The sequence below is a fragment of the Nannobrachium achirus genome (assembly GCF_963921795.1).
Source record: "Nannobrachium achirus genome assembly, chromosome: 8".
Classification (NCBI taxonomy): domain Eukaryota; kingdom Metazoa; phylum Chordata; class Actinopteri; order Myctophiformes; family Myctophidae; genus Nannobrachium; species Nannobrachium achirus.
Window position 1 is genome coordinate 2361267 of NC_137817.1, and position 26905 is coordinate 2388171.

The window sequence follows — 26905 nt, forward strand, 5'->3', positions numbered from 1 at the left end:
ATGAGATACTTTAATGGTTTCCTGTGGAAATAAGCTTAAGGCCTCTCCATACTTCGACCGAAACCGCCGTTTTCGGTCAAAAGGTCCTTTTCTACAATAAAATCATATCCCTCTGGACTTCTGAAAAGCATTGGACCGAACGAGAGTTCGGAAATTTGCACGTCGGAAAACACAACTCACCGAACATTTCGGTCGATGTATGGAGAGGCCTTTAGTCTTTTCATGGATCTCCTTTTAGTAGACCTTGTACCAGTGAACTGTACCGTCATGAAACTGTACCTTTTCCTATGCAAACTTCTAATAAAGTCTTCAATCAATCAAGTCTTCAATCAATCAAAAGCACTTCACTGAGCACAGCAGCAGACAGTCAGAGCCTCACTGTGTAGTAAATGCAGCAATATTCTCTATGTGACACAAGCCACGTGTGTTTGTGTGTGAGGCTCACAGACAAACACACGTGGCTTGTGTCACGTTAAAAGAGATTATTGCTGCATTTATTACTAACCATTTACTACAGTGTGTACACTACACATCATAAAACACACAACAAAAGAGTGAAGTGTGAACACTGACTGAATCTTTATTGTTTTATAGTCTGTCTGTCTCTCTGTAACACCGTTCCTGCTCGCTTGTAATGTACAGTTTAACTCATTTCCTGCCATTTTGAATGCCATTTGTTCAGGATATCCCGCCAGAAGTCTCAATAGACTTCCATGTAATTTATAGTGCACAGATCATGCACGCCCATGCACACACCATGCACCATGTTTGTGCAGGCTGTTCACAGCTTTCAAACAAAAAAATCCGATTGGAAATCCGTTCAGGCATTCTTGAGATAATAGCCATTATGTTTTACATGTTATGTAAACAAAGATGGCTGCCCTGTATGAAAGATGGGGTTGTATGGGGGTGGAACATGCAAAATCGCGATTGAAATCATGTTTACTAGATTTAATGGGGTCCAAAAATTATTTTTCAAAAAAAAAGTTGAAAGCTTGTAGATCTGCTATTTTTGAACAAATTGTGAAAATGCGTTGAAGTTTTTGAATATTTTGACCAAATCCTAATTCCTAAATGTCTTCTACATCCTTCTTCTAAAATCAGTGGTTTTCAAACTTTTCCAAACACAACATGACATGTATTTGGCCACGGATCCCCATCTCAAACTCCATGGCAGAGCAGCAACGCAGAGCGCCACTAAAAAACCTTTTGGCTGCAGAATCATATTCACTGATGATTGAGCTTGCATTATCTGTTGTTTTCTCCATGCTGATATATATGACCAGAGACTGACAGACAGACAGGCTGATATACAACCATCAGACAGACAGACAGACAGACAGACAGACAGACAGACAGACAGACAGACAGACAGACAGACAGACAGACAGGAAAATACAACCTCTAACCCTAACGGTAACCCAAGACCCGCTAATGAAATTGGACCAAAATTGGAGTGAATCAAGGCAAAGATACACACAAAAAGGATACACATAACTGTGTTGCATTTGTGAGGAGCTGTAGAAAGAAAAACGGATGCCATTTATCAAGGTTATCTAACAACTTGTTTGTGCAAACAAAGGGAGAGAGTGTGTGTGTGTGTGTGTGTGTGTGTGTGTGTGTGTGTGTGTGTGTGTGTGTGTGTGTGTGTGTGTGTGTGTGTGTGTGTGTGTGTGTGTGTAGTGAGGGGTGTCCTTGCCACACCCCGGGACAACGGGTTCATTTGGCAACATTCAGATTAAACAGAGTGACGTGAAGCCATTCAGCCACTGTGACTTATGGACCGTGTGCGTGTGCACACACACCCTTATGGCTGTGACTTATGCACCGTGTGTGTGTGTGTGTGTGTGTGTGTGTGTGTGTGTGTGTGTGTGTGTGTGTGTGTGTGTGTACACACACACACACCCTTATGGCTGAGTCATACAGTACTTTGTCTTACGAAGGAGTCGGTTGCCCAAAATAGCCGCTCTACAAGCTCACATCGCGTGGCATCCGCGCCGCGTTGCGAGCTTGTAGAGCCGCTATTTCCGCCACGCGACTGAAATCAATGGGGGTACGTTTATTGAAATGAAATTATTGTTAGGAATGCGACAAAAAGAAAAATATATTATTGAATTCAAGTCTCCATGGTGTGAGTAATCAATAGGAAATAAAAAGTCATTTTGGGGTGAACTACTCCTTTAACACAGGGGTCTACAACAGGGGGTCCGGGACCCCTAGGGGGTCCTCAGAGTTACTACAGGGGGTCCTCCAAATCTTTGTGTGATAGAAACCTTTTTTTTCTCCTTTTTTATATTTAACCACTTGAACCCTAGCGTCCATATTCTGAGAAGTTTAGCCAAAAATAGCCGATCTACAAGCTCAGAACGCCTCGCAGCGCGAGGCGTTGTGAGCTTGTAGATCAGCTATTTTTGGCAAAGAGGTTTTGTAGAGGTGAAAAAGAGCAGACCACGTACAGAGTGACCACGTATTGACGGCTCAAGTGGTTAAATATCTGAAAACACAAATTGACATGAATCCAAAATACAATGACGATCGTGCTGTCAAACAATGAAACTATATGGAATCTATGAACAGGTTGTGGGGGTCCCTGCTTCATCTCTCTCTCAACTAAGGGGTCCTTGGACTGAAAACGTTGAAGACCCCTGCTTTAACACATTAAAACCCCAGAGTGATTCTACAAATGCCTTCAAAAATGTGTAGTTCTTCTCACACTTTCAATATTAAAATAAAAACATCTGTGAGCTTGTAGATCTGCTATTTTTTGAATAGGCAACACAACAATCTACAGTAAAATTACAGATGGTTTCCCAGTTTAAATGAGTTTATTTGGTTAAAGCTCAATATTCAATAGTAATCATACTCCTAGTGTGTTCAATAAGTCTCTCTCCAACTCCTTAGTAAACACAACAGAAAATACATTTTCAGGTGGGATGCCAATTTCATCCAATCACGACAGAGTAGCCATTCATCATCTAAAGTTTGATTGTGTGTTCCAGTTGCATTGTGTCTGCTTATTTCCCTGTGTCATCACTTCCTGTGTCATCACTTCCTATTTTACCATATTTATCCTGCATCCTGCATGAGTTCTCTCTCCTGATTGGATACAATCAGTATCCTGACCTGAACATGTACTTTCAGAGCTGGAGAGACAGAAAGGCCCCCTGTTACTGAACATAACACTTCATACTTATTTCAACCAAAGAGAGAAATCACTTACACACAGGTGACTAACCGGTCTTGCATTTAAAGCTACTCTTTACTTTAGGGGCTTGGTCAAGGCCAGGTTGCCTAGGTATTTAACAGGGTCTGTCAGTGGCAGGGGCAAACAGTTTTTGACAGTATTCACCAGAGCTGTTGTCTGTTGACTGCTTATATTTCATTTATTGAATGCAAACTATAGGACTTAGGCTACAGAGAATGAATATGTATGATTTACCAACTCTATGAAAACGTTTGGACTTCAGTTATTGAGAGCACACGTCTGAACTCCCTCGGCAACCAGTAGCACCCAAAGTAGACCTATAGGACTTGGGCACTCCACACCACTTTAAATAAGGAACCTCCCTTATTTGAATTTCAAATAGTTTTGCAAACCCTACACAAAAGACACACAGGATGGCTTTATCATTGACTAAGTAATTACAGTGACAATAGTTCTTCCTGCTCATAATCTCCATTAGTTCTAAACAGGCCAGAAAAGTAAGGCCCGGCCCAAACTGGGGCCAGCACGAGCACATTAATTACCATCATTTCAGGCTTGAAAACTAGAATAAAGCTAAAAAGAAATCACAGAGATTGAGGCGTTAAACCAGTGGCGTATCACAAAATTCAGAGGCCCCCCTGCAACGAGGCAAATGGCAGTGGAGGTGGTACTGGGTGTGGTAAATGTATTTAGTCTGCATACAGCCCAATGAGCCCATAATGGTATAGTCCAATGGTCTTCAACAGGGGGTCCGGGACCCCTAGGGGGTCCTCAGAGTTAGGGTCCTTTAAATCTTTGTGTGATAGAAACTTTTTTCACCTTTTTTATATTAACCACTTGAACCTTAGTGTAGTGTAGTTGAAGACCCTGTCTATCACTACACCACGCTACATGTTTGCTCCAAACAGAGATACTAACTTTCCTCCACTCCTCCTCCTACAGAAAGTGTCTGTGACTGTGCTTGCGCATATCAACTTCTCTCAAACACCAAGCAGACGACATGCATGATGTGCACAACAACATTGTTTATTAGACATTACCAACATTGCCATTTTAGTGCTTTGCTATTAAATTAGATATTATTAGAACCGGTCAGGGAGGGTAGGGTTGGGCTGGTAAAAACCTAGCCCAACCCTACCCTCCTCTGCCCCTTCCTTGTATATACTTACTGTTTGTTTAGACTTACTGTTTTCTTTTTCTTTTTTTTTTCTTTTCTTTACATATCTACTGCATAGTACTGTGTTCTATTTGTCTGTCATTCAATGTTATATGAGATACTTAAATGGTTTCCTGTTGAAATAAGCTTAGTCTTTTCATGGATCTCCTTTTAGTAGACCTTGTACCAGTGAACTGTACCGTCATGAAACTGTACCTTTTTCCTATGAAAGTGTAAGACGCCTCAGGGCGACAAGCGACCTCGGCGAGGTCGCGCCATGTCTTGGCCATCTTGCCAGTGATGTATATCGGACCAGTTGCCCATATATGGAGACCCCTGGTACCCATATATGGAGATCCATGTACTGTATATGGAGATATGTCGTGAGACCCCAAACATGCCTACTCATTTATTCGTTATGTGAAAATCCTATGACGTCTATGACATCTGACACCATAATCCCTTTTATGCCCATACATGGAGATCACTGTCTGAACCAGCCACACAGATAATATGGGCTGTCTTCCTCCATATATAGGCATTCACAATTTCCCATTTTGTTAGATATGGGCTTTATGTTGATGACATCAGGGATCTCCATATATGGGCATAAAAGGGATTCTGTTAGAGTGGTTGCCATGACATCACAGTGATGTCAGAGCAGCAAACCCATAGACGGTAAAAAAGTGTACACGTCCAGACAGACAGACAGACAGAGTCAGCATGTGCCGTTTCACATACTAAACTGCGACCTTTGGTCGCAATAAATGAACGCTAAGCGCTGCACGTTGTATATCTGATTTACCAATATGATTAGTGCTTTCGGGTACACATTATTGTGTATCATTATTTTATGCTTTAACTATTGAAAAATAGCAGATATACAAGCTCACAGCGCGGCACCGAGTGCCGCGCTGCGAGCTTGTAGATCTGCTATTTTTGAAAAAAATGTGAAAATTTGAATTTTGACCCGATTCTATAAGTGTCTTTTGAACCCTTTTAAGTTTTTTTTTAAAAACCTATGTTTCTATGTCAGCAATTTGGCCAGCCATCGTCAAAGAAAAGCTCCTTTTCACTTAACTGGAGCTCAGTTAGTCTGTTCTTGAGAGACTACTACTGTATGTCAGTGATTCTCAAAACTTTTCACGTGAAGGACCCCCAAAATGATATGTATTTGGCCACGGACCCCCATCTCAAAATATCTAGTTCCAGGGACCACCCAGAAGCAACATTTGAGTTACAAACGTTCGCTTTAAAAATACATATATTCAAAGATTTGCACACATTTTCACGACTTTCACGAGCTTGTAGATCTGCTATTTTTCAATAGCTAAAGCATTCAATAATTCTAAATGGGTTGGCCAAGCTCCTTTATAAGGTCGGGAAAATCCAACTGCTGCAACAGGTGATATTCAAAGGACAAGTTAGATTCAGTTCATTCAGTTGTCAGTAATGGATGCACTCCCCAGTCTATTTTGGATCATTTCCAGTCGGTAAAATTATCCTTCCCCGCTACTGAGGCAGAGGACTGAGAGCAACGTTAACACTGGAAACAACAAGCTGTGCTCTGTAAGCAGGTCTTTATTTGCTGTGCAATGAATGAATCAAACTGAGAGAGCGAATGGCTTCACTTCGCAAATCATTTCTTTGAATAGACTCTCATCTTATACAAACAGAAATGACACAAGGAACTGAACTGACACTCTATCACTTCTGCTGATTATATAGGTATACTAGGTATTATTAACTGAATGAGTGGTAGTTGGTTTGATTTTATTTGTAATGAAATTGAAGGAAAAAACAAGCATTAATTAATTATTTAATCGTGCAAAGACACAGGCCCAAATCGCAGAACAAACCCGGCCTGCGGTCTTATTAGAAAGTATAAATAAAGTGCTCATGCTTCGTCTCAAACAGACTACACAAATAAAACAACTGGAGCACTTATAGGTCTGCACCACAATTTATTAATTTGCAAATTCCAGGGTTGATAGGGCAGTAGGCCTATATCAAATTAGAAAGGCTTCTAAAGAAGATTCCCTCGTTGCAATGAACAGCCAAATGTTTTGCAAATGGACTTAAGGGTCACATTAAAAAAACACTTACTAGACCATGGAATGACAAAAGAACAAGCTGACAAAGTGTCAAAGTCTATCAAAATCAAACTTTAGTTTGTGTATCCTACTATCCTTGGCTTCTGCACAGGGGCGTCAATTGGGCATGGCAGGGGTATGCAGCTACCATACCCTGGGTCCAGGGGGGAGAATACAAGTTACTTTAAAATATAAATCCATGCATGTCTCTTTGTCTATCTGTGCTGGTTATGTTGTTAAATTACATTGAAATAACTACAAATGCAAATTTTTACAAGGTATTATAATTATATTCTCCACACTTGTATTCTCCCCATCTTGACAGAATGGTATATTCCTAGGTTCCGCAGGTCAGTTGCACAGGTGCAATTCATTATTGTTAATTGTGGCACGTTTACTATGACCCAGCATAGCAGAGGGGCAGTCATTTCGGAAAGCACAGCTTTAGACCAGCCCTGAAATTACCTTTCTTTTTTTTTTCTAAAATGTGATAAAGCCACAAAAGCATTTCCTAAATATCAGGCTATATTTCACTTAAATGCCAGAGCTTAACTCTAATTTAAAAAAGTCTTATTTACATGCAATGTGAAGAGAAACCTCACATTTTGCAGGTTACATTTCATCTAAAATGCTGAATTTCTCAGATCTAGTATTTCAGCATGGCATCATTCTATAAGCCATATCTGAAAAACTGTTGGGTCAATCTTCACAACCAATATATCATTTTGTAGCTATGATCACCAGCTTTCAAATGAAATGACTAGCCCTCAGCTGTGTTTGGACACTTATGCCAAGTTAAGCTGCATTTAAACAACTGTTCCAGACTGCCATATCCAGCCCAAGAAACCATAGACATCTTTGGGGAAAAAAATAGAATGTACTTCTTAAAATAAATGTATCATGCCTGTTGCTAAGGTATGGCAACATGACTCTTGTCTACCAGTCATGTTGCCATCTTTTTCTGAACTGACGCCACTGCTTCTGCGTCCAGGCAGGAAGAATGGCTGTCTGGGACCACGATTGGCCGACCAACCTCGACAGAGGAGTCACAGCAGGCGCCACCAAGGAATCTAAATAACTGAGAACATGACTCCATGCAGTCTTCAGCCATACAACGCTCTCTCTTCTCCTCCCCCCCCCCCCCCCCCCGTGTAGCTGCGAGCGCAGTTTTCCCGGTGAACCTGAGCGCAACGGTGGGGGTGCGGAAATGTGGGGAACACACACCACTGACTATTGCCGATGATGGAGAGGGTATATAGCTTTAGGCCTATGTATTGATTGAGAGGCACTCTTGCCGATTTCAGAAGAGACTCATCGCCAATTGCAAGATATGTAAGTTATTTGGGGCCATGATGATAACCTCTTCTTCCCACTATTTATATTGTCTGTGTAATTGTTTACGACCACAATTATTCACTTGTGGCAACATTTGGGTTCCACTAGTTTTACTTGTAGGCTTAGAAGCCTTTTCAGAAGTTCATTTAATGTTTTCCATTTAATGATTTCCTTTATCCTCATCTATCTTGCGCTAATGCACGCAACTGTTTTCGCCATAAAGCCTAGTAGGCTTTTCAGAAGTTAATTTAATGTTTTCCATTTAATGATTTCCTTTATCGTCATCTTGCACTAATGCACGCAACTGTTTTCGCCAGGTTTTAAGGTCTTATTTTAGTTGTTTTCTCAGAAGCTCGCGACCCTCCTTGCCCATCGGCCCCCACCGTTGCACACAGGTTCACCGGGAAAACTGCGGTCGCCTCCTCCTCACCACACACACACACACACACACACACACACACACACACACACACACACACACACACACACACACACACACACACACACACACACACACACACACACACACACACACACACACACACACACACACACACACACACACACACACACACACACACACACACACACACACACACACACACACACACTTTGAGGCCTAACCCAGAACTACTGCGTCCTAACAACCAGAACCCACAGCACTCCATGTCGGTCGGAGCCGCAAACTGCATTATCCTCTCTCCACTTAACAGAGAGTGCTCCTATAGGAGATCATATATAATACACACCAACCCCAGACCACAATCTATGGATCTGAGAACACGACCAGCGCTCCAAATGGAATTACAACACAGACCGCACTCTAAAGGCCCCCAGGGCTGTCGCACCAAATTCTGGGCCCTGGGTACAAGGATTCACCCACATTTTGTGCTTTAACTCTTGAAAAATAGCAGATCTACAAGCAATTTTGAAAAGTCGTGAAAATTTGTGCAAGTCTTTGAATATTTCAAATCCTTCTTTTTTTTTTCTATATATTTTTATCCCACGTTTTTTGCAACCCATTTTCTCTCCCAGTGCCAACTACCTAACCTGTAGTCCTGGTTCCCGCTCTCCCCCTGCCGCGCCAGGGGAATTGGGGAGCACCCGGCTGGCTAGGGGGAGGTATAGAAACCAGGATTACTGCATGTTTTTGTGCGGGCATTTACCCTAGGAAACACGGGGAGAACATGCAAACTCCACACAGAAAGGCCCTATCGCCAACCCCACCTAGGGTGTGGGCGCTGATGACACGGAGGGAGGAACACGCCCCCAGTGCCCACAGCTTCCCCCGGCAGGAATCGAACCCAGGACCTTCTAGCTGTGAGGCGAAGCATTAACCACTGCGCCACCATGCCCCCTTATTCCAAATCCTTCTAAGGTTTTTGGAAAACCCTATGTATCTATGTCAGTGGTGCTCAAACCTTTGCATGTGAAGGACCCCCAAAATGATGTATTTGGCCGCAGATCCCCCATCTCAAAATATTTAATTCCAGGTACCCCCCCCCCCCAGAAGCAAAATTTTAGTTACAAAATGTTTAATAAATACTTATATTCAAAGATTTGCACACATTTTCACGACTTTTCAAAAATAGCAAATCTACAAGCTCGCAGCGCGGCTGTGAGCTTGTATATCTGCTATTTTTCAATAGCTACAGTTACTAGGGCCCCTCCACCTTGGGCCCTATAGTAACTCAGTCCCACTTCCCCCCCACCTTGTGACGCCCCTGAGGGCCTCTGCTGCTGCTCAGTGCAGATGGAGACTGATCCGTTCAGCTGTGGAAGCAGACTCAGGACAGGACGGCTGAGGTTACAGAGCTGAGTGCACTTATGAGGAGGAAGGACTCCATGTACTGTAGTTGGACTTAAAGGCCCAGTTCACCTCTGGGACAACCAGATCTTATTATTATTGTTGTTTGGGACACGATCAACACAATCCTTTTTTGTGTTCAATCTGTGTTTTAAGATACTTTAGTATTTCAGCATGCTACAAAGCATCATAATGATGCTTTGTATCGAGCCTTTGTGGTAAAGGCCCCCAAACTCTGGAACAGCCTGCCAGAAGTACCCAGGTTGACCACCTCATTAACAACTTTTAAATCCCTTTTAAAACCCCATTTCTACCGAATGGCCTTTTTATCTCCTTGAGTTATATATTCTTGAGTTATAGATTATTGTTCTGTTATTCTGTTTTAACTGTTACTTTTTATTGTTATTTAATTTGTATTGCATTTCTGTTATGTAATTACCGTTTGAGTTTTTGACTGTTCAAGCACTTTGTAAATTTGTTTAAAAAAAGTGCTATACAAATAAAGTTTTATTATGTTATTATTATTTGTAGCATGCTGAAATTGAACACAAAAAATAACTGTGTTGATCGTGTCCCAAAAAACAATAAAATAAGATCTGGTTGTCCCAGAGGTGAAATGGTCCTTTAAAGGAGTAGTTCACCCCCACAATGATTTGTTTTCTATTGATTTCTCATTCCATGGAGACTTGAGTTCAATAATATTTTTGGTTATTGTAGCATTCCTAAGACAAACTAAAATTATAATAGTAAATTTACCCCATTGATTTCGGATCCAAAATCAATGGGGTAAATGTATTCATTGTAATCAATTTTTTTGTCTCAGGAATGCAACAAATACAAAAAAAATATATTATTGGACTCAAGTCTCCGTGGCATGAGAAATCAATAGAAAACAAATCATTGTGGGGGTGAACTACTCCTTTAAAGGGGTATTTCTATTTAAAAACAAATTGGGTCATTTTTTTAAAGATATGTTTTTGTGCTTTTATGCCTTTATTGATAGGACAGTAGACTGACATGAAATGGAGAGAGAGAGATGGGGAGTGACACGCAGGAAAGGTAGTCGGGAGCGGGAATCGAACCAACGACATGCTGTCAGGCTCCACAGAGCCTATGTGGTACAGTATGGAACTGGACCGCTAGGCCAGCGGGCAGACCATGTTTGGGTCATTTTATCGTCCACTCATGCTTTTGGGAACACACCGGAGTCAGACTCATTTTAGATTTTTGCGTTGGCTATTCCAAAACATCTTCTCTCCAGGGGTCCCTGGGGGTCCCTGGGGGTCCCTGGCACAAAAAAAAACATTTTGAGAACCTGAATCTGCCTCAGGTCCCAAAGGGTTAATAATATACAGTACTTAGTTACTTTCCACCACAGGGTGTGTGTGTGTGTGTGTGTGTGTGTGTGTGTGTGTGTGTGTGTGTGTGTGTGTGTGTGTGTGTGTGTGTGTGTGTGTGTGTGGTTACAGTGCTGAGTGCCTTTATGAGCCATATGATGTACAGTCAGTGTACACATGATACACCATCTCTGTACATTAGAACAATAACAGATCTTTAAACCCATCTCTGTACATTAGAACAATAACAGATCTTTAAACCCATCTCTGTACATTATGACAATAACAGATCTTTAAACCCATCTCTGTACATTAGAACAATAACAGATCTTTAAACCCATCTCTGTACATTATGACAATAACAGATCTTTAAACCACAGGAAGCTCTGACCACCTGCCTGGGGTTTCCTGACCACCTCTCCAGGGGCAGCAGGTCAACATAAAGCCTGTTCTACTGGGAGGATCTTTGAGGCAAGGATTTCCTAGTGGTCAAAGCTGGTACTGCAGCAAAACATGGAAGTAGGAAAAGATGCCTTCCCTTGACCGTAACGTGACGGACTCGGACATGGAGGTAGTTGTGACCTAGAGCAGGGGTTTTCAAAGTGGGTGACGGGGCACCCTGGAGTGCCGCAAGATAATTTGATAATTTGAAATTTATTTGGACACTTGAAAAAATATTTAGTATCTTTTTAAACTTGAAGTACAAAGTTATTTTCAGCCAGTTCTAACCAAAATGGCTATTATCTCAACGGTTTCCTCGAAACATAATCACTAAAATATCGTCACTGTCGGGCAGAAACCTTGTATCTCCAAGTTTCAAATGTGTACGTCTTTTGGCAGAGCAAAGCCCTGCTTCATCATACAAGACTGTCGCACAAAACTAGTGAAAACAGCCGATCTACAAGCACAGTGCTTGTAGATCTGCTGTTTTCACTAGTTTAGTACATTTTATAGATGATAAATACAAAACGAACGGTTTTGGACTTACAACGACCAACGACGATATGCTATAAATATAAGGTGCTGTGAGTGAAAATTATAATGTAGGGGTGCCTCGGATTAAAACAATATTTATGGGGTGCCCTGAGACAAAAAGGTTTGGGAACCCCTGACCTAGAGGACTGTACATGCTAATGGACCCTATGATGTCATCAAACAGAGGGCCGAACAGATCTAAATGGTAAATGGTGCATTTATATAGCGCCTTTATCCAAGGAGCGTTACAGAGATTGTGCATTACATTCACCCATTCACACACACATTCATTACATTCACCCATTCACACACACATTCATACAGTGATGTCAGAGGAAACCATGCTTGGCACCAACCTGCTCATCAGGAGCAGTTAGGGGTTCAGAGTCTTGCTCAAGGACTCTTCTACACTAACTCTGGGGGAGCCCGGGATCAAACTGGGAACCCTTTGGGTGTTCTAATGACGGTTTCTCTACCCCTGAGCCACTGTCGCCCCTGTGTACTGATCTACACCAACAGTACAAGCTCACAATGTGTTGCCTCGTGAGCTTGTAGATCTGCTATTTTGGAATAGCTGAAATAGCTGAAATATAAACTAGGGTAGTGGTTGAAGTGATTTCTAGGCTACATTAAGCAGTCCTGGGAGCCTAGCGACACAGAGTGCTGGGTGGAGCAACTTAATTAAAACTAATGGATGGGAATCCTCTTGATATTATACAGCTCTACAATTATAATTCACAATGTAGGCATTTAGCAGACACTCTTAATCCAGAGCTTACAAGCAAGGACAACACAAGGTAATAACATCAAATGCATAGCAATAGTAATCTACTATCGTAGCGAGACCAACAACCTATAATCAGTCCAACAGTAGAATAACCAAAACTATCTGAGGTAAAACACACAAGACACAGACATACTGCAATAAGGGTCAAATGCGTCAGATGCTAAATTCTGGAACTCCCTACCGAAGGCTTTAAAGGGATCCCTGGCTAATACAACTAACATGCCTTAATACATTATAATTGTCCTTTATAACTACAACGTAAAATTAAAAACACCTTAAATATGTTATTTCTTCTAGAAATATCGAATCTTTCACTCAACAGGGGAAATGCCGGTAGAAAGTTGATGATGTCATGAAACGATGTGTGATCTATCCCTATGGAATTTATGATGCATGTGCAAATAAAAACAAACTTAATACTTCCTATGGTTAATATGAGCATCAAATCAATATTTCAAATGTGTTTTTTGCACATGCATGGCATAAATTCGATCACACATGACATTTATGACATCATCGACTTGCGACAGGTATTTCCCCTATTGAGTGAAAGAGTAGCTATTTCTAGAAGAAATAAAATATTTAAGGTGTTTTGAATTTTACATTGTAGTTATAGAGGACAATTATAATGTATTAAGGCAAATGTGTCGAATCCTTTTAGTTGACCTTGTACCAGTGAACTGTATACTATACAGTCATGAAACTGTACCTTTTCATATGCAAACTTCATTAAGTTTTCAATCAATCAATCTATGAACAGATTTTTCGATTGTGAAGTTATCGACCTTTTTGAGGTTATGATTTGATCCAAAGAGGATGGATTCAGCTTTTCCCAGGTGAATTGATGATTTGTTGTTGTTAAGCCATGTGCAGATCTTACTTAATTCAGAGTTAAAGGACAACTTTGTTTTTTTAACAACAAGGGTTCATATTTTATTGGATTGTAATTAAAGAATATAAAAGATGAGCGTTAAAATTATTTCATTTACTTCTTTCTATTGTTTTAGAGTTTCTTATTTCAGTGGCTGGGGGCATGTGTACAAGTGGCTAAATATGTCATTTTACACAGAATAAGCCCATTCCCAAGATACAACGCAACCTTTCATGGTTGGATGTGACTTATGGGGTCTAGAAGTGTTACTGTAAATAGCAAAAAGAAACTGCTGGCTTATTGTATCTAAAAAGACATATTTAGCCACTTGTATGCATGCCCCCATGCGTACGCATGCCCCACATTTTAGCGCGGTAGAAATAATAAGAAACAAATAACTTAAATATACAGAGATATGACTGTATGAAAATAGTCTATCTGGTACGATCTACAAGCTCACAACACGTCGCATTGTGACATGCTGTGAGCTTGAAGATCAGAAGATAATTCAGAAGATAATTGTTATCAGGTGATTATGTAATAATTGAGGCAGGCCTAGTGGTCAAAGCTGGTACTGCAGCAAAACATGGAAGTAGGAAAAGATGCCTTCCCTTGACCGTAACGTGACGGACTCGGACATGGAGGTAGTTGTGACCTAGAGCAGGGGTTTTCAAAGTGGGTGACGGGGCACCCTGGAGTGCCGCAAGATAATTTGATAATTTGAAATTTATTTGGACACTTGAAAAAATATTTAGTATCTTTTTAAACTTGAAGTACAAAGTTATTTTCAGCCAGTTCTAACCAAAATGGCTATTATCTCAACGGTTTCCTCGAAACATAATCACTAAAATATCGTCACTGTCGGGCAGAAACCTTGTATCTCCAAGTTTCAAATGTGTACGTCTTTTGGCAGAGCAAAGCCCTGCTTCATCATACAAGACTGTCGCACAAAACTAGTGAAAACAGCCGATCTACAAGCACAGTGCTTGTAGATCTGCTGTTTTCACTAGTTTAGTACATTTTATAGATGATAAATACAAAACGAACGGTTTTGGACTTACAACGACCAACGACGATATGCTATAAATATAAGGTGCTGTGAGTGAAAATTATAATGTAGGGGTGCCTCGGATTAAAACAATATTTATGGGGTGCCCTGAGACAAAAAGGTTTGGGAACCCCTGACCTAGAGGACTGTACATGCTAATGGACCCTATGATGTCATCAAACAGAGGGCCGAACAGATCTAAATGGTAAATGGTGCATTTATATAGCGCCTTTATCCAAGGAGCGTTACAGAGATTGTGCATTACATTCACCCATTCACACACATTCATTACATTCACCCATTCACACACACATTCATACAGTGATGTCAGAGGAAACCATGCTTGGCACCAACCTGCTCATCAGGAGCAGTTAGGGGTTCAGAGTCTTGCTCAAGGACTCTTCTACACTAACTCTGGGGGAGCCCGGGATCAAACTGGGAACCCTTTGGGTGTTCTAATGACGGTTTCTCTACCCCTGAGCCACTGTCGCCCCTGTGTACTGATCTACACCAACAGTACAAGCTCACAATGTGTTGCCTCGTGAGCTTGTAGATCTGCTATTTTGGAATAGCTGAAATAGCTGAAATATAAACTAGGGTAGTGGTTGAAGTGATTTCTAGGCTACATTAAGCAGTCCTGGGAGCCTAGCGACACAGAGTGCTGGGTGGAGCAACTTAATTAAAACTAATGGATGGGAATCCTCTTGATATTATACAGCTCTACAATTATAATTCACAATGTAGGCATTTAGCAGACACTCTTAATCCAGAGCTTACAAGCAAGGACAACACAAGGTAATAACATCAAATGCATAGCAATAGTAATCTACTATCGTAGCGAGACCAACAACCTATAATCAGTCCAACAGTAGAATAACCAAAACTATCTGAGGTAAAACACACAAGACACAGACATACTGCAATAAGGGTCAAATGCGTCAGATGCTAAATTCTGGAACTCCCTACCGAAGGCTTTAAAGGGATCCCTGGCTAATACAACTAACATGCCTTAATACATTATAATTGTCCTTTATAACTACAACGTAAAATTAAAAACACCTTAAATATGTTATTTCTTCTAGAAATATCGAATCTTTCACTCAACAGGGGAAATGCCGGTAGAAAGTTGATGATGTCATGAAACGATGTGTGATCTATCCCTATGGAATTTATGATGCATGTGCAAATAAAAACAAACTTAATACTTCCTATGGTTAATATGAGCATCAAATCAATATTTCAAATGTGTTTTTTGCACATGCATGGCATAAATTCGATCACACATGACATTTATGACATCATCGACTTGCGACAGGTATTTCCCCTATTGAGTGAAAGAGTAGCTATTTCTAGAAGAAATAAAATATTTAAGGTGTTTTGAATTTTACATTGTAGTTATAGAGGACAATTATAATGTATTAAGGCAAATGTGTCGAATCCTTTTAGTTGACCTTGTACCAGTGAACTGTATACTATACAGTCATGAAACTGTACCTTTTCATATGCAAACTTCATTAAGTTTTCAATCAATCAATCTATGAACAGATTTTTCGATTTTTTTTGTTGTTAAGCCATGTGCAGATCTTACTTAATTCAGAGTTAAAGGACAACTTTGTTTTTTTTACAACAAGGGTTCATATTTTATTGGATTGTAATTAAAGAATATAAAAGATGAGCGTTAAAATTATTTCATTTACTTCTTTCTATTGTTTTAGAGTTTCTTATTTCAGTGGCTGGGGGCATGCGTCCAAGTGGCTAAATATGTCATTTTACACAGAATAAGCCCATTCCCAAGATACAACGCAACCTTTCATGGTTGGATGTGACTTATGGGGGCTAGAAGTGTTACTGGAAATAGCAAAAAGAAACTGCTGGCTTATTGTATCTAAAAAGACATATTTAGCCACTTGTACTGTATGCATGCCCCCATGCGTACGCATGCCCCATATTTTGATAAACATGATAAAACAAAGCAAATGGAAACATTTTAACTCACCTTTTCTTTTCCCCAATTACAATCTAAAATATGAACCCTTGTTGTAAAAAAACAAAGTTTTCCTTTAAGGGTCTTTTCAACCTGCAAGTTGTCCTTGCCAAAGAAACAAATAACTTAAATATACAGAGATATGGCTGTATGAAAATAGTCTATCTGGTACGATCTACAAGCTCACAACGCGTCGCATCGTGACATGCTGTGAGCTTGAAGATCAGAAGATAATTCAGAAGATAATTGTTATCAGGTGATTGTGTAATAATTGAGGCAGGTCTAGACAGCTGTGGGTGAACATGGTGAGGAACAGAAGAGTTGGCAGGAGTGGTACATTCCTACAGGAGTGGTACATTCCTACAGGAGTGGTACATTCCTACAGGAGTGGTACATTCCTACAGGAGTGGTACATTCCTACAGGAGTGGTACATTCCTACAGGAGTGGTACATTCCTACAGGAGTGGTACATTCCTACAGGAGTGGTACATTCCTACAGGAGTGGTACATTCCTACAGGAGTGGTACATTCCTACAGGAGTGGTACATTCCTGGCACAAAGTACTTTTACTCAAGTCCTGTAAGTAGAGTTTTGAGATATTTTTACTTTACTGGAGTATTTCCTATTTTCAGTACTATTTTACTTCTACTCCACTACATCTCAAAGGCAAATATTGTTACTTTTACTCCACTACAATTATTTGTCTATTTTCACACCATTTTCACACATTTTTGAGTACTTTTTTCCATCACTGAAGACAGCACATAGGAAATGATGACGATAAAGATTATTGTCTTATTAGTACAGTAACACACACCCTTACATGACAACTATACCTTACAGTATAACGCATTCTTATTGGTACAGTACTATACACACACCCATGACATCTATCATACCTTCCAGTATGAAGCGGTCTCATTGGTACAGTGCTACACACCCTTACATGACAACTATTCATACCATCATAGGTTTACAGTGGGCGTTGAGGGCAGGGCAGCTATGATGAAATCTACAGCAACTTACTGTATGTCTGACAACTCTTCTACTGTGGGTTTAAACTTACTGTATGTCTGACAACTCTTCTACTGTGGGTTTAAACTTACTGTATGTCTGACAACTCTTCTACTGTGGGTTTAAACTTACTGTATGTCTGACAACTCTTCTACTGTGGGTTTAAACTTACTGTATGCCTGACAACTCTTCTACTGTGGGTTTAAACTTACTGTATGTCTGACAACTCTTCTACTGTGGGTTTAAACTTACTGTATGTCTGACAACTCTTCTACTGTGGGTTTAAACTTACTGTATGTCTGACAACTCTTCTACTGTGGGTTTAAACTTACTGTATGTCTGACAACTCTTCTACTGTGGGTTTAAACTTACTGTATGCCTGACAACTCTTCTACATACTGTGGGTTTAAAACTTACTGTATGTCTGACAACTCTTCTACTGTGGGTTTAAACGTACTGTATGTCTGACAACTCTTCTACTGTGGGTTTAAACTTACTGTATGTCTGACAACTCTTCTACTGTGGGTTTAAACTTACTGTATGCCTGACAACTCTTCTACATACTGTGGGTTTAAAACTTACTGTATGTCTGACAACTCTTCTACTGTGGGTTTAAACTTACTGTATGTCTGACAACTCTTCTACTGTGGGTTTAAACTTACTGTATGTCTGACAACTCTTCTACTGTGGGTTTAAACTTACTGTATGCCTGACAACTCTTCTACATACTGTGGGTTTAAAACTTACTGTATGTCTGACAACTCTTCTACTGTGGGTTTAAACTTACTGTATGTCTGACAACTCTTCTACTGTGGGTTTAAACTTACTGTATGTCTGACAACTCTTCTACTGTGGGTTTAAACTTACTGTATGCCTGACAACTCTTCTACTGTGGGTTTAAACTTACTGTATGTCTGACAACTCTTCTACTGTGGGTTTAAAACTTACTGTATGTCTGACAACTCTTCTACTGTGGGTTTAAACTTACTGTACGTCTGACAACTCTTCTACATACTGTGGGTTTAAAACTTACTGTATGTCTGACAACTCTTCTACTGTGGGTTTAAACTTACTGTATGCCTGACAACTCTTCTACTGTGGGTTTAAAACTTACTGTATGTCTGACAACTCTTCTACTGTGGGTTTAAACTTACTGTACGTCTGACAACTCTTCTACATACTGTGGGTTTAAAACTTACTGTATGTCTGACAACTCTTCTACTGTGGGTTTAAACTTACTGTATGTCTGACAACTCTTCTACTGTGGGTTTAAACTTACTGTATGTCTGACAACTCTTCTACTGTGGGTTTAAACTTACTGTATGTCTGACAACTCTTCTACTGTGGGTTTAAAACTTACTGTACGCCTGACAACTCTTCTACTGTGGGTTTAAACTTACTGTATGTCTGACAACTCTTCTACTGTGGGTTTAAAACTTACTGTACGCCTGACAACTCTTCTACTGTGGGTTTAAACTTACTGTACGTCTGACAACTCTTCTACATACTGTGGGTTTAAAACTTACTGTATGTCTGACAACTCTTCTACATACTGTGGGTTTAAAACTTACTGTATGCCTGACAACTCTTCTACGTACTGTGGGTTTAAAACGTACTGTACGTCTGACAACTCTTCTACATACTGTGGGTTTAAAACGTACTGTACGTCTGACAACTCTTCTACATACTGTGGGTTTAATGTACTGTGTTTGTACAGCAGGACAAAAGAACTGCATTCTGCTTTATCAATGTTTCACACAGTCCTTATTGACTTTCTACACAGTCACACTTTTACACTACGATGAATGAATACTGCTATTATATTCTGCAATACACCGTATCGCTCTATTATGGCCTACTCATGTTCACGAGTTAAAAAAGAAGAACAAAAAAGATATTCTTTATTATATGAAGAAATGAAGTGGCCTCTCCTCCATATCCTGTAGCATGTAAAATTAAAAACACAAACTATGAAAGATTATTAAAGCCCCCTTTTTATAACATCCTGTATACATTGATTCCAGAGGCACCATGAACCATAATAGACACATTTTGAGTGTGAAATTCTAAAAGATAATCTCCTCTTGAAGCCTTGCGTGTGCCCTAGAGTCATTCCCCATTCCACTCCACTCCCTCCATCTGCTCCTGCCTGAACCCTGGTACAAAACACCGATGTTGTCCTGCCTGTGCCCTAACAGGCCTTGACACTAAGGGTTGCCCACATGTCTCTGGCAGGCAACTAAACCTTCGGGCAGGTGGAGTCTGCTTTCAAGTTGCCTGACTGGGCGAGTGCATGTTTGAGAGGAGACAAAACCGTCTATACAACACTAGATATCTTATCTGTCTAAACACCTGAACGTGGCCAGAGTGCTCTGTCTACTGGTCTTTGGAATGTAAAATAAGAGCACTGTTTACCTATAATGTGCTGTGTCCACTGTTGCTACACTTAAATAAATAAAATAACCCTTAGTTGTGAACCCTTAGTCATATTCATAGGTATGAGGGTATTTAAGGCATGACTTTTGGGCACACAGACCCAGAAAAAAAAAAGTTAAATTAAACAGTAATTCAAACTTTACCTATCATTTTATAATGGACACTTTACTTTTAAGGCAAGTGGGCATGACCTTTGGGCAAGCAGAATATGACCTGTACTTGACCGATGGGTCAACCCTTGACCTCTGTGACCTTAGTGTCAACCCCTGCATTAGTACAACACACTGCTGTTGTAGTACAACACAAACCAAAGCCCAGATCCAACGCTACAACCCTTACCCCTCACAACAGGAATGCTGTCTGAGCCTTCCCAAAGAAACACCCTGGACAACACTCCTGTTTATCTAGATCTCACACAAGTAGCTAAATGTTTAAACCATACATTGTCATTGACGTAAACATCTCACCAGTCGATTAGGGATGGATCCCTAAACAAGGGTATCTCGATAACCCAATAACAGATTTATTGATTACCCGGTATCAATAAGCTTTGGGCTTATCAAGCCTGTTATCGAGCATAGCTGCCCATGACGTCATGTTTAAACAATCAAGACGAGGCGATCAAGAAATTATTACAGTACTATTCATAATATAAAGCCATTTAACAGTTATTGCATACTAATGAATGATTGTTTTAATGATATCTAATGATATTTCTTACTTTTGTCAGTTATCATCTTCATAGATGGTGGTCAGCCACAAACTCACAGTCACAACAACTGGACAATGAAAAAAGATACCAGTTCTGTTCTGAATTTGTCGTTTCATATTTTTCCACAACATATTAGAAACCGCTCAATAGTGGGCTTGATAAAAGCCTGGCTCAATAAGCAGGATCGATAAGGTGCTAGTTATCAATAAAAATTAACAAGCTCCCTCCCTACTGTTGAGACGACCACAGTGAATGGAGCGGAGAATCCGCCTGGTTGCCATAGCAGCACTAAAGCCCCTATTCGACTGACAGCTTCAGCACCACACGGCACTACACCACACCACATAAAAATATCCACATTTTCCAATCTCTTTTCCAAGTAAGAGTTGCAGACTCCCCATATTTTCTCAAATAGCTCTTGTTTGTTTTTGAGAGTGTATGTGATTCTTTCTAATGGAAGGCACAAAGACAGTTCCTTAAACCACTGAGCGATGCTAGGTTTCCCTGTCTTTTTCCATGAAAGTATGTCAAGGGCAATGATCTCTCTTATTTAATGGAGGAACCAGGTGTGGGGTAGCTGCATTTCCTCTGCAGTCATTTGTCCGGCCTTACGGCATAGGACTCTGGGTGTAAATAGTGTAAATAGTATATGTGCTCTTTATATAATAATTATTTAATACTCTTATGTGTCGTGTTAGTGTCAGGTTTTTTGGGGGTTTTTTTTCTCAGTATGTTTTCTAAGTATTTTCTTTTTTGCTTGTTTCGTCTGTATGTAGCATATTATTGTCCTGTATATGTTGTTTTGGATGTCTCTTTAAAAAATGAAAAACAAAAATAAACATATTGTTTAAAAAAAAAAAAAAAAGAGTGCAACTCTTTTTTTTTCTTTCTTTTTTTTAAACAATATGTTTATTTTATGTTTATTTTTATTTTTTTCAATGACCGGAGTGACGCTCCTTCATAGGTCTTGCCGCAGTGAGTGATCAGTCATTATGAAGGGTTTGGCCCTGTTTGGCCTAACTCCGACCTACTCTGGTGTGGAAACTTTTTAGTACCACTTTTAGTACCACTTTCACACCACTCTACCTAGGTCCTAGTGGAAAACCTGGGCGGTGTGGAGTGGGTGTGGTGTTGTTGGGCCATGTCAGTGGAAAAGGGGCTTTAATTGTAAATGCAGGGTGGGGGGAACATTAGAGGGACGGACAGGAAGTAAACATATCTGTACGGGGGCTTTAATGCTGCAGCATCACAATACTGTTCTTACAGCCTTTCAGTAAAGCATGCTGTTCCATTCCTTACATGTTACAAAAGGTAAAGAATGCAAGGTGTTTGATTACACACTGTGTAAACTGAGCCTGTTGGGTGTGGAACTCTGACAGTGTGCAAATGGGTGTGTATCAACTCTGACAGTGTGCAAAATAAATGGGTGTTTAACTCTGTGAGTGTACAAATGGAACTATTGAAGCATGGAACTGTAAGGGTACACTCTCAGAGTTATATAAGACAAGATGATTTTACATTACAGACCAGCAAGACTCCCTAATCGGGAGATAAGCGACCGTCAGGTCAGAGAAAAGTGTCATCAGTACACCTGGGAAAAACCGAATCCTTTCTCTTTGGGTCCAAACAGAAGCCCAGTAAAACAAAAGGCCACATATTTCACTGTCAGCCTGTGACAATGTAATCACAAGTTTAAAAAAATCAATGGAAATCTTGGATGACAAGAGAGTCAACCAAAGAATACGATGTTTGGACAGGATCTCCTTGTTTATCAATAAGAGTTAAGAGTTCCCAAATTCTGCCCGAACCCAACCATACCCGACCCGACCTGACATTTAGCTAACTTTTACTGAGATGGAGTTCTAAATTCTGCCCAAACCAGACCCTACCTGACCCGACCCCACGTTGTTGGGCCAGGTAGGGCCTAAAATGTATGCTAATTAGTCGGGCCGGGCCTTCATGAGAACTCTAATAAAAGTGCACTGAGGAGTCTAGCTGGAGCCCTCATCCAGTGTCATATGACCATGCTTAAACCTCATGATACTCATAATGACAGACCTCTCAAAACAAACCAGTCAGACTACTACTAGACCAGGACTCACCTAAAAGCCCTGCTCATTGGGGCGCCCGCTGGCCTAGTGGTCCAGGCGCATACCAGATACTAGGCTACGGTGCCTGCTGGCGTCGCCGGTTCGATTCCCGATCCGGGCGACCCTTGCCACATCTCTCTCCCCATTTCCTGTCAGTCTACTATCCTATCAAATAAAGGCAAAAAGCCCAAAAAACAAAAAAAGCCCTGCTCATTGTGCTAGACTGGAGAGCCATCAACCTTTGACACCCTGACCTCTTTGAAAACCACCCTCACAAAGTGAAATAAATACGTAGATAAATCTAGTGTCTCCCAGGGGTTGTCTGTCGCCCCTGCCCCCGTTTTAAATATGCCTTTCATTACTCCTGTATTGATGATGATTAGTATTGTATATTGTATATATTTGATGTCCTGATTATGAATTGAATACATAGGACCACAATGGATACAAGCACTCAGGGCTTTTTGAGCAGTTTGTAAATACAGTATTTACAACGAAGAGAGTCCTTGACATTAAACAGCTTGATCATCTCTAACAGCCAGCACTCTGTGTAAGCTTAGTGTGAACATCATACTCATAATCTCAGATATATTATAAATATTATGTGTAAACTCACAATCTCAGGGGGTCCCCCGCTGGGCGGTCTGTAGGACCAGTCCACAGACATCTTACTGTACTATATTACATTATATTATATGATATGATATGATATGATATGATATATAATATTATATCATATTATATTATATTATATTATATTATATCATATCATATCATATCATATCATATTATATTATATTATATTATATTATATTATGTATAAACTCACGATCTCAGGAGGTCCCCCGCTGGGTGGTCTGTAGGACCAGTCCACAGACATCTTACTGGTGGGTCTACTGGTGGAGGTGAAGGTACAGGACATGGTGACCTCGTCCCCCACGGAGGCATGAAGCTCTGGAGGAGAAGATACTGAGATGGAGGAGACTGAGGAGACACCTGGAGAGAGAGACAGAGACAGGGTTAGAACATGAAGACACCTGGAGAGACAGAGAGACAGAGAGAGAGACAGGGTTAGAACATGAAGTTCAGGAGGAGAAGATACTGAGATGAGGAGACCGAGGAGACACCTAGAGAGACAGAGAGACAGAGAGAGAGACAGGGTTAGAACATGAAGACACCAGGAGGGACAGAGAGAGACAGGGTTAGAACATGGAGCTCTGGAGGAGAAGATACTGAGATGGAGGACACCGAGGACACACCTGGAGGGACAGACAGAGACAGGGTTAGAACATGAAGACACCAGGAGGGGCGATCGGGCCTTTATGTGTGGAGTTTGCATGTTCTCCCCGTGTCTCCTAGGGTTGATACCCTCACAAAAACATGAACAAACTCCCCCCAGAATGACAACAACTAGAATCGTCAGAGAAACGCTGTGGTTGGGCAGATGGTCAAGAATTGGCGCGACGGTCGCATGTCACCCTGAGGTCGCATGTCACCGAACCAAGAACAAGGTGTAAACGCGACGTTTTTTGGGAAATAAATCCAAAAGGAGACCGGCAGCGTTTCCAAGCGTCCTAGTCAGGCCCTAAAAGGGTTAGGGCAGGAGGGAAGGGGGGGGGGGGGGGGGGGGCGGACACCGAAGGAGAAGGAGGACAGCTTGTAAACAATGCCATGTTCTTTTGTTAGTGAAACATTGTTGAACATACAGTATGCTTTAAGGCAGAGGGTCTCGACCTGCTTCATTTCTGGGACCCCCAGTTTCAGAAGCATTAGGGCCGCCACGGACCCCCATTTGATGCCTATTTAATCTCTGGGACCCCCAATCCTCAGTGCTGTCAATTTAACCCATTAAGGCCTGAGGCCGATTCTAATAATGTCTTCTAGATCATGACAATTTTCTGGGAGAAAAAAAAACTTCATATATAAGGACTCCCAGTCCCAACATTATATTTGTGACTCAAAATGTTGTCCCATGGACCCCCAGAGGCAAAGAATGGAGTTAAACATGTTCACTTCAAAAGAATATACTGTATATTCAAACATTTGCCACAACTGTCACGATTTATCAAGCCCATAGCGCTGTACAAAGTGACACACTATGAGCTTGTATATCTGTAGCCAAAGTACAAAACAATTTTAGCTTAAAAAGGACATGGTTGCGTTTCCCTATAAATGGGTCATGTGTACACTCTCAGAGTTACAGACCTGTAAGGGTCCATTTGGTTCCATTCCTACACTCTCAGAGTTACAGAGCTGTAAGGGTCCATTTGGTTCCATTCCTACACTCTCAGAGTTACAGAGACATTGTGTGTAACTCCTCAAGGCCCCCCTAGGGGTCCCCAGCCCCCCAGTGTAAGGCTTCATTAGATCCTGTCAGACCACAACAGCTGCTCTCAAACGCTGCACGTTTCTATCAGCAGAGGGGAAGGTGTCAACACAGCAGGCAGCACTCAGCCACACGGCGTGCGTGTGTGCGTGCGTGCGTGCGTGCGTGCGTGCGTGTGTGCGTGCGTGCTAGACAGTAAAATGTAAGTGACAGAAGAACATGTGTGCGTGCGTGCGTGCGTGCGTGCGTGTGTGCGTGCTAGACAGTAAGCTGTAAGTGACAGAAGAACATGTGTGCGTGCGTGCGTGCGTGCGTGCGTGCGTGCGTGCGTGTGTGCGTGCTAGACAGTAAGCTGTAAGTGACAGAAGAACATGCGTGCGTGCGTGCGTGCGTGCGTGCGTGCGTGCGTGCGTGCGTGCGTGTGTGTGTGCGTGCTAGACAGTAAGCTGTAAGTGACAGAAGAACACAGTTTCTCCGCCAGTCTCTGCTGTGAGGTGACAGGCCTGCTGAGACCAGCACACAGTTACACACATTGCTGTGTCTTATCTAGACGTGTTCCATTGTTAATCGCTTCAGTGTTAAAACACCAAAGGGAGCACTGCCCAGGCCATGGCACCATTAGGCCTGTACAATGTAGGCATTTAGTAGGCTCTTCTTCCAGAGTGCAAGGGTAACACTTACTGTACATACAATGCAGAGAGACACTCTATGTACATACATTAGTAATCTATTAATCCATTACTAATCGAAGAGTGCTGTAGAACAGTGTTTCTCAACCTTTTTTCTGCATGGGCACACTTTTCATGTCCCAAGAATCCATGGGCACACCAACATAATACGGGGGTGTAAATATTGTCACTGTCGGGAAGAAACCTTGTATCTCTCAAATGTGTACGTTTCTTCGCAAAGTAAAGCCCTGCTTCATCATACAAGGCTGTCGCACAACAGTAGTGAAAACAGCCGATTTACAAGCACACAATGCCTCGCGGTGCGAGGCGTTGTGTGCTTGTAGATCGGCTATTTTCACTAGTTTAAATCATTTTTAAAATGCTAAATACAATACTGGCTTTCAAGCAGTTTCAAGGGGCACACTTGACCCTTCTCAGGGGCACACCAAAGGTCCCCAGGACCAGTGGTTGAGAAACACTGCTGTAGAATAATCAATTTTGATAAAAGGTCCATTTTAGACATCCCTACTGGCAACGTCATCATTAACGACCAATGAGGGACCAGCATTCCTGGTGATGCCAGTGGTGATGTCACGGGCATCACCAGTGGGAGATGCCAGTGGTGAGGGCACCTCATGGCGCGCGCTGCTGGCGCACAAGGCCTACTTGTGCACAAAGCACAAGTTGGCACCTCGACAGTTTATTTCTATTATTGGTACCAGTCATTGTCAGTCATTTCTGAGTATATTTAAATTACTTATAGTGACTTTATCCAAGGCACTTTTCAATATGCATTACATTCATACAGTGATGTCAGAGGAAACCATGCTGGGCACCAACCTGCTCATCAGGAGCAGTTAGGGGTTCAGAGTCTTGATAATTAACACCAACCTGCTCATCAGGAGCAGTTAGGGGTTCAGAGTCTTGATAATTAACACCAACCTGCTCATCAGGAGCAGTTAGGGGTTCAGAGTCTTGATAATTAACACCAACCTGCTCATCAGGAGCAGTTAGGGGTTCAGAGTCTTGATAATTAACACCAACCTGCTCATCAGGAGCAG

General features: G+C 41.3%; 1 protein-coding gene across 1 annotated transcript in view; it reads right to left on the reverse strand.

Moving 5' to 3' along the window:
* mpzl3 (myelin protein zero-like 3) overlaps window positions 1-26905 on the reverse strand; it is a 65159-nt gene that overhangs the window by 15290 nt on the left and 22964 nt on the right. Inside the window, exon 2 of the mRNA XM_080732190.1 lies at window positions 23680-23846. Coding sequence (XP_080588316.1) covers window positions 23680-23846 — 167 coding nt within the window. The remainder of the gene's footprint in view (window positions 1-23679; window positions 23847-26905) is intronic.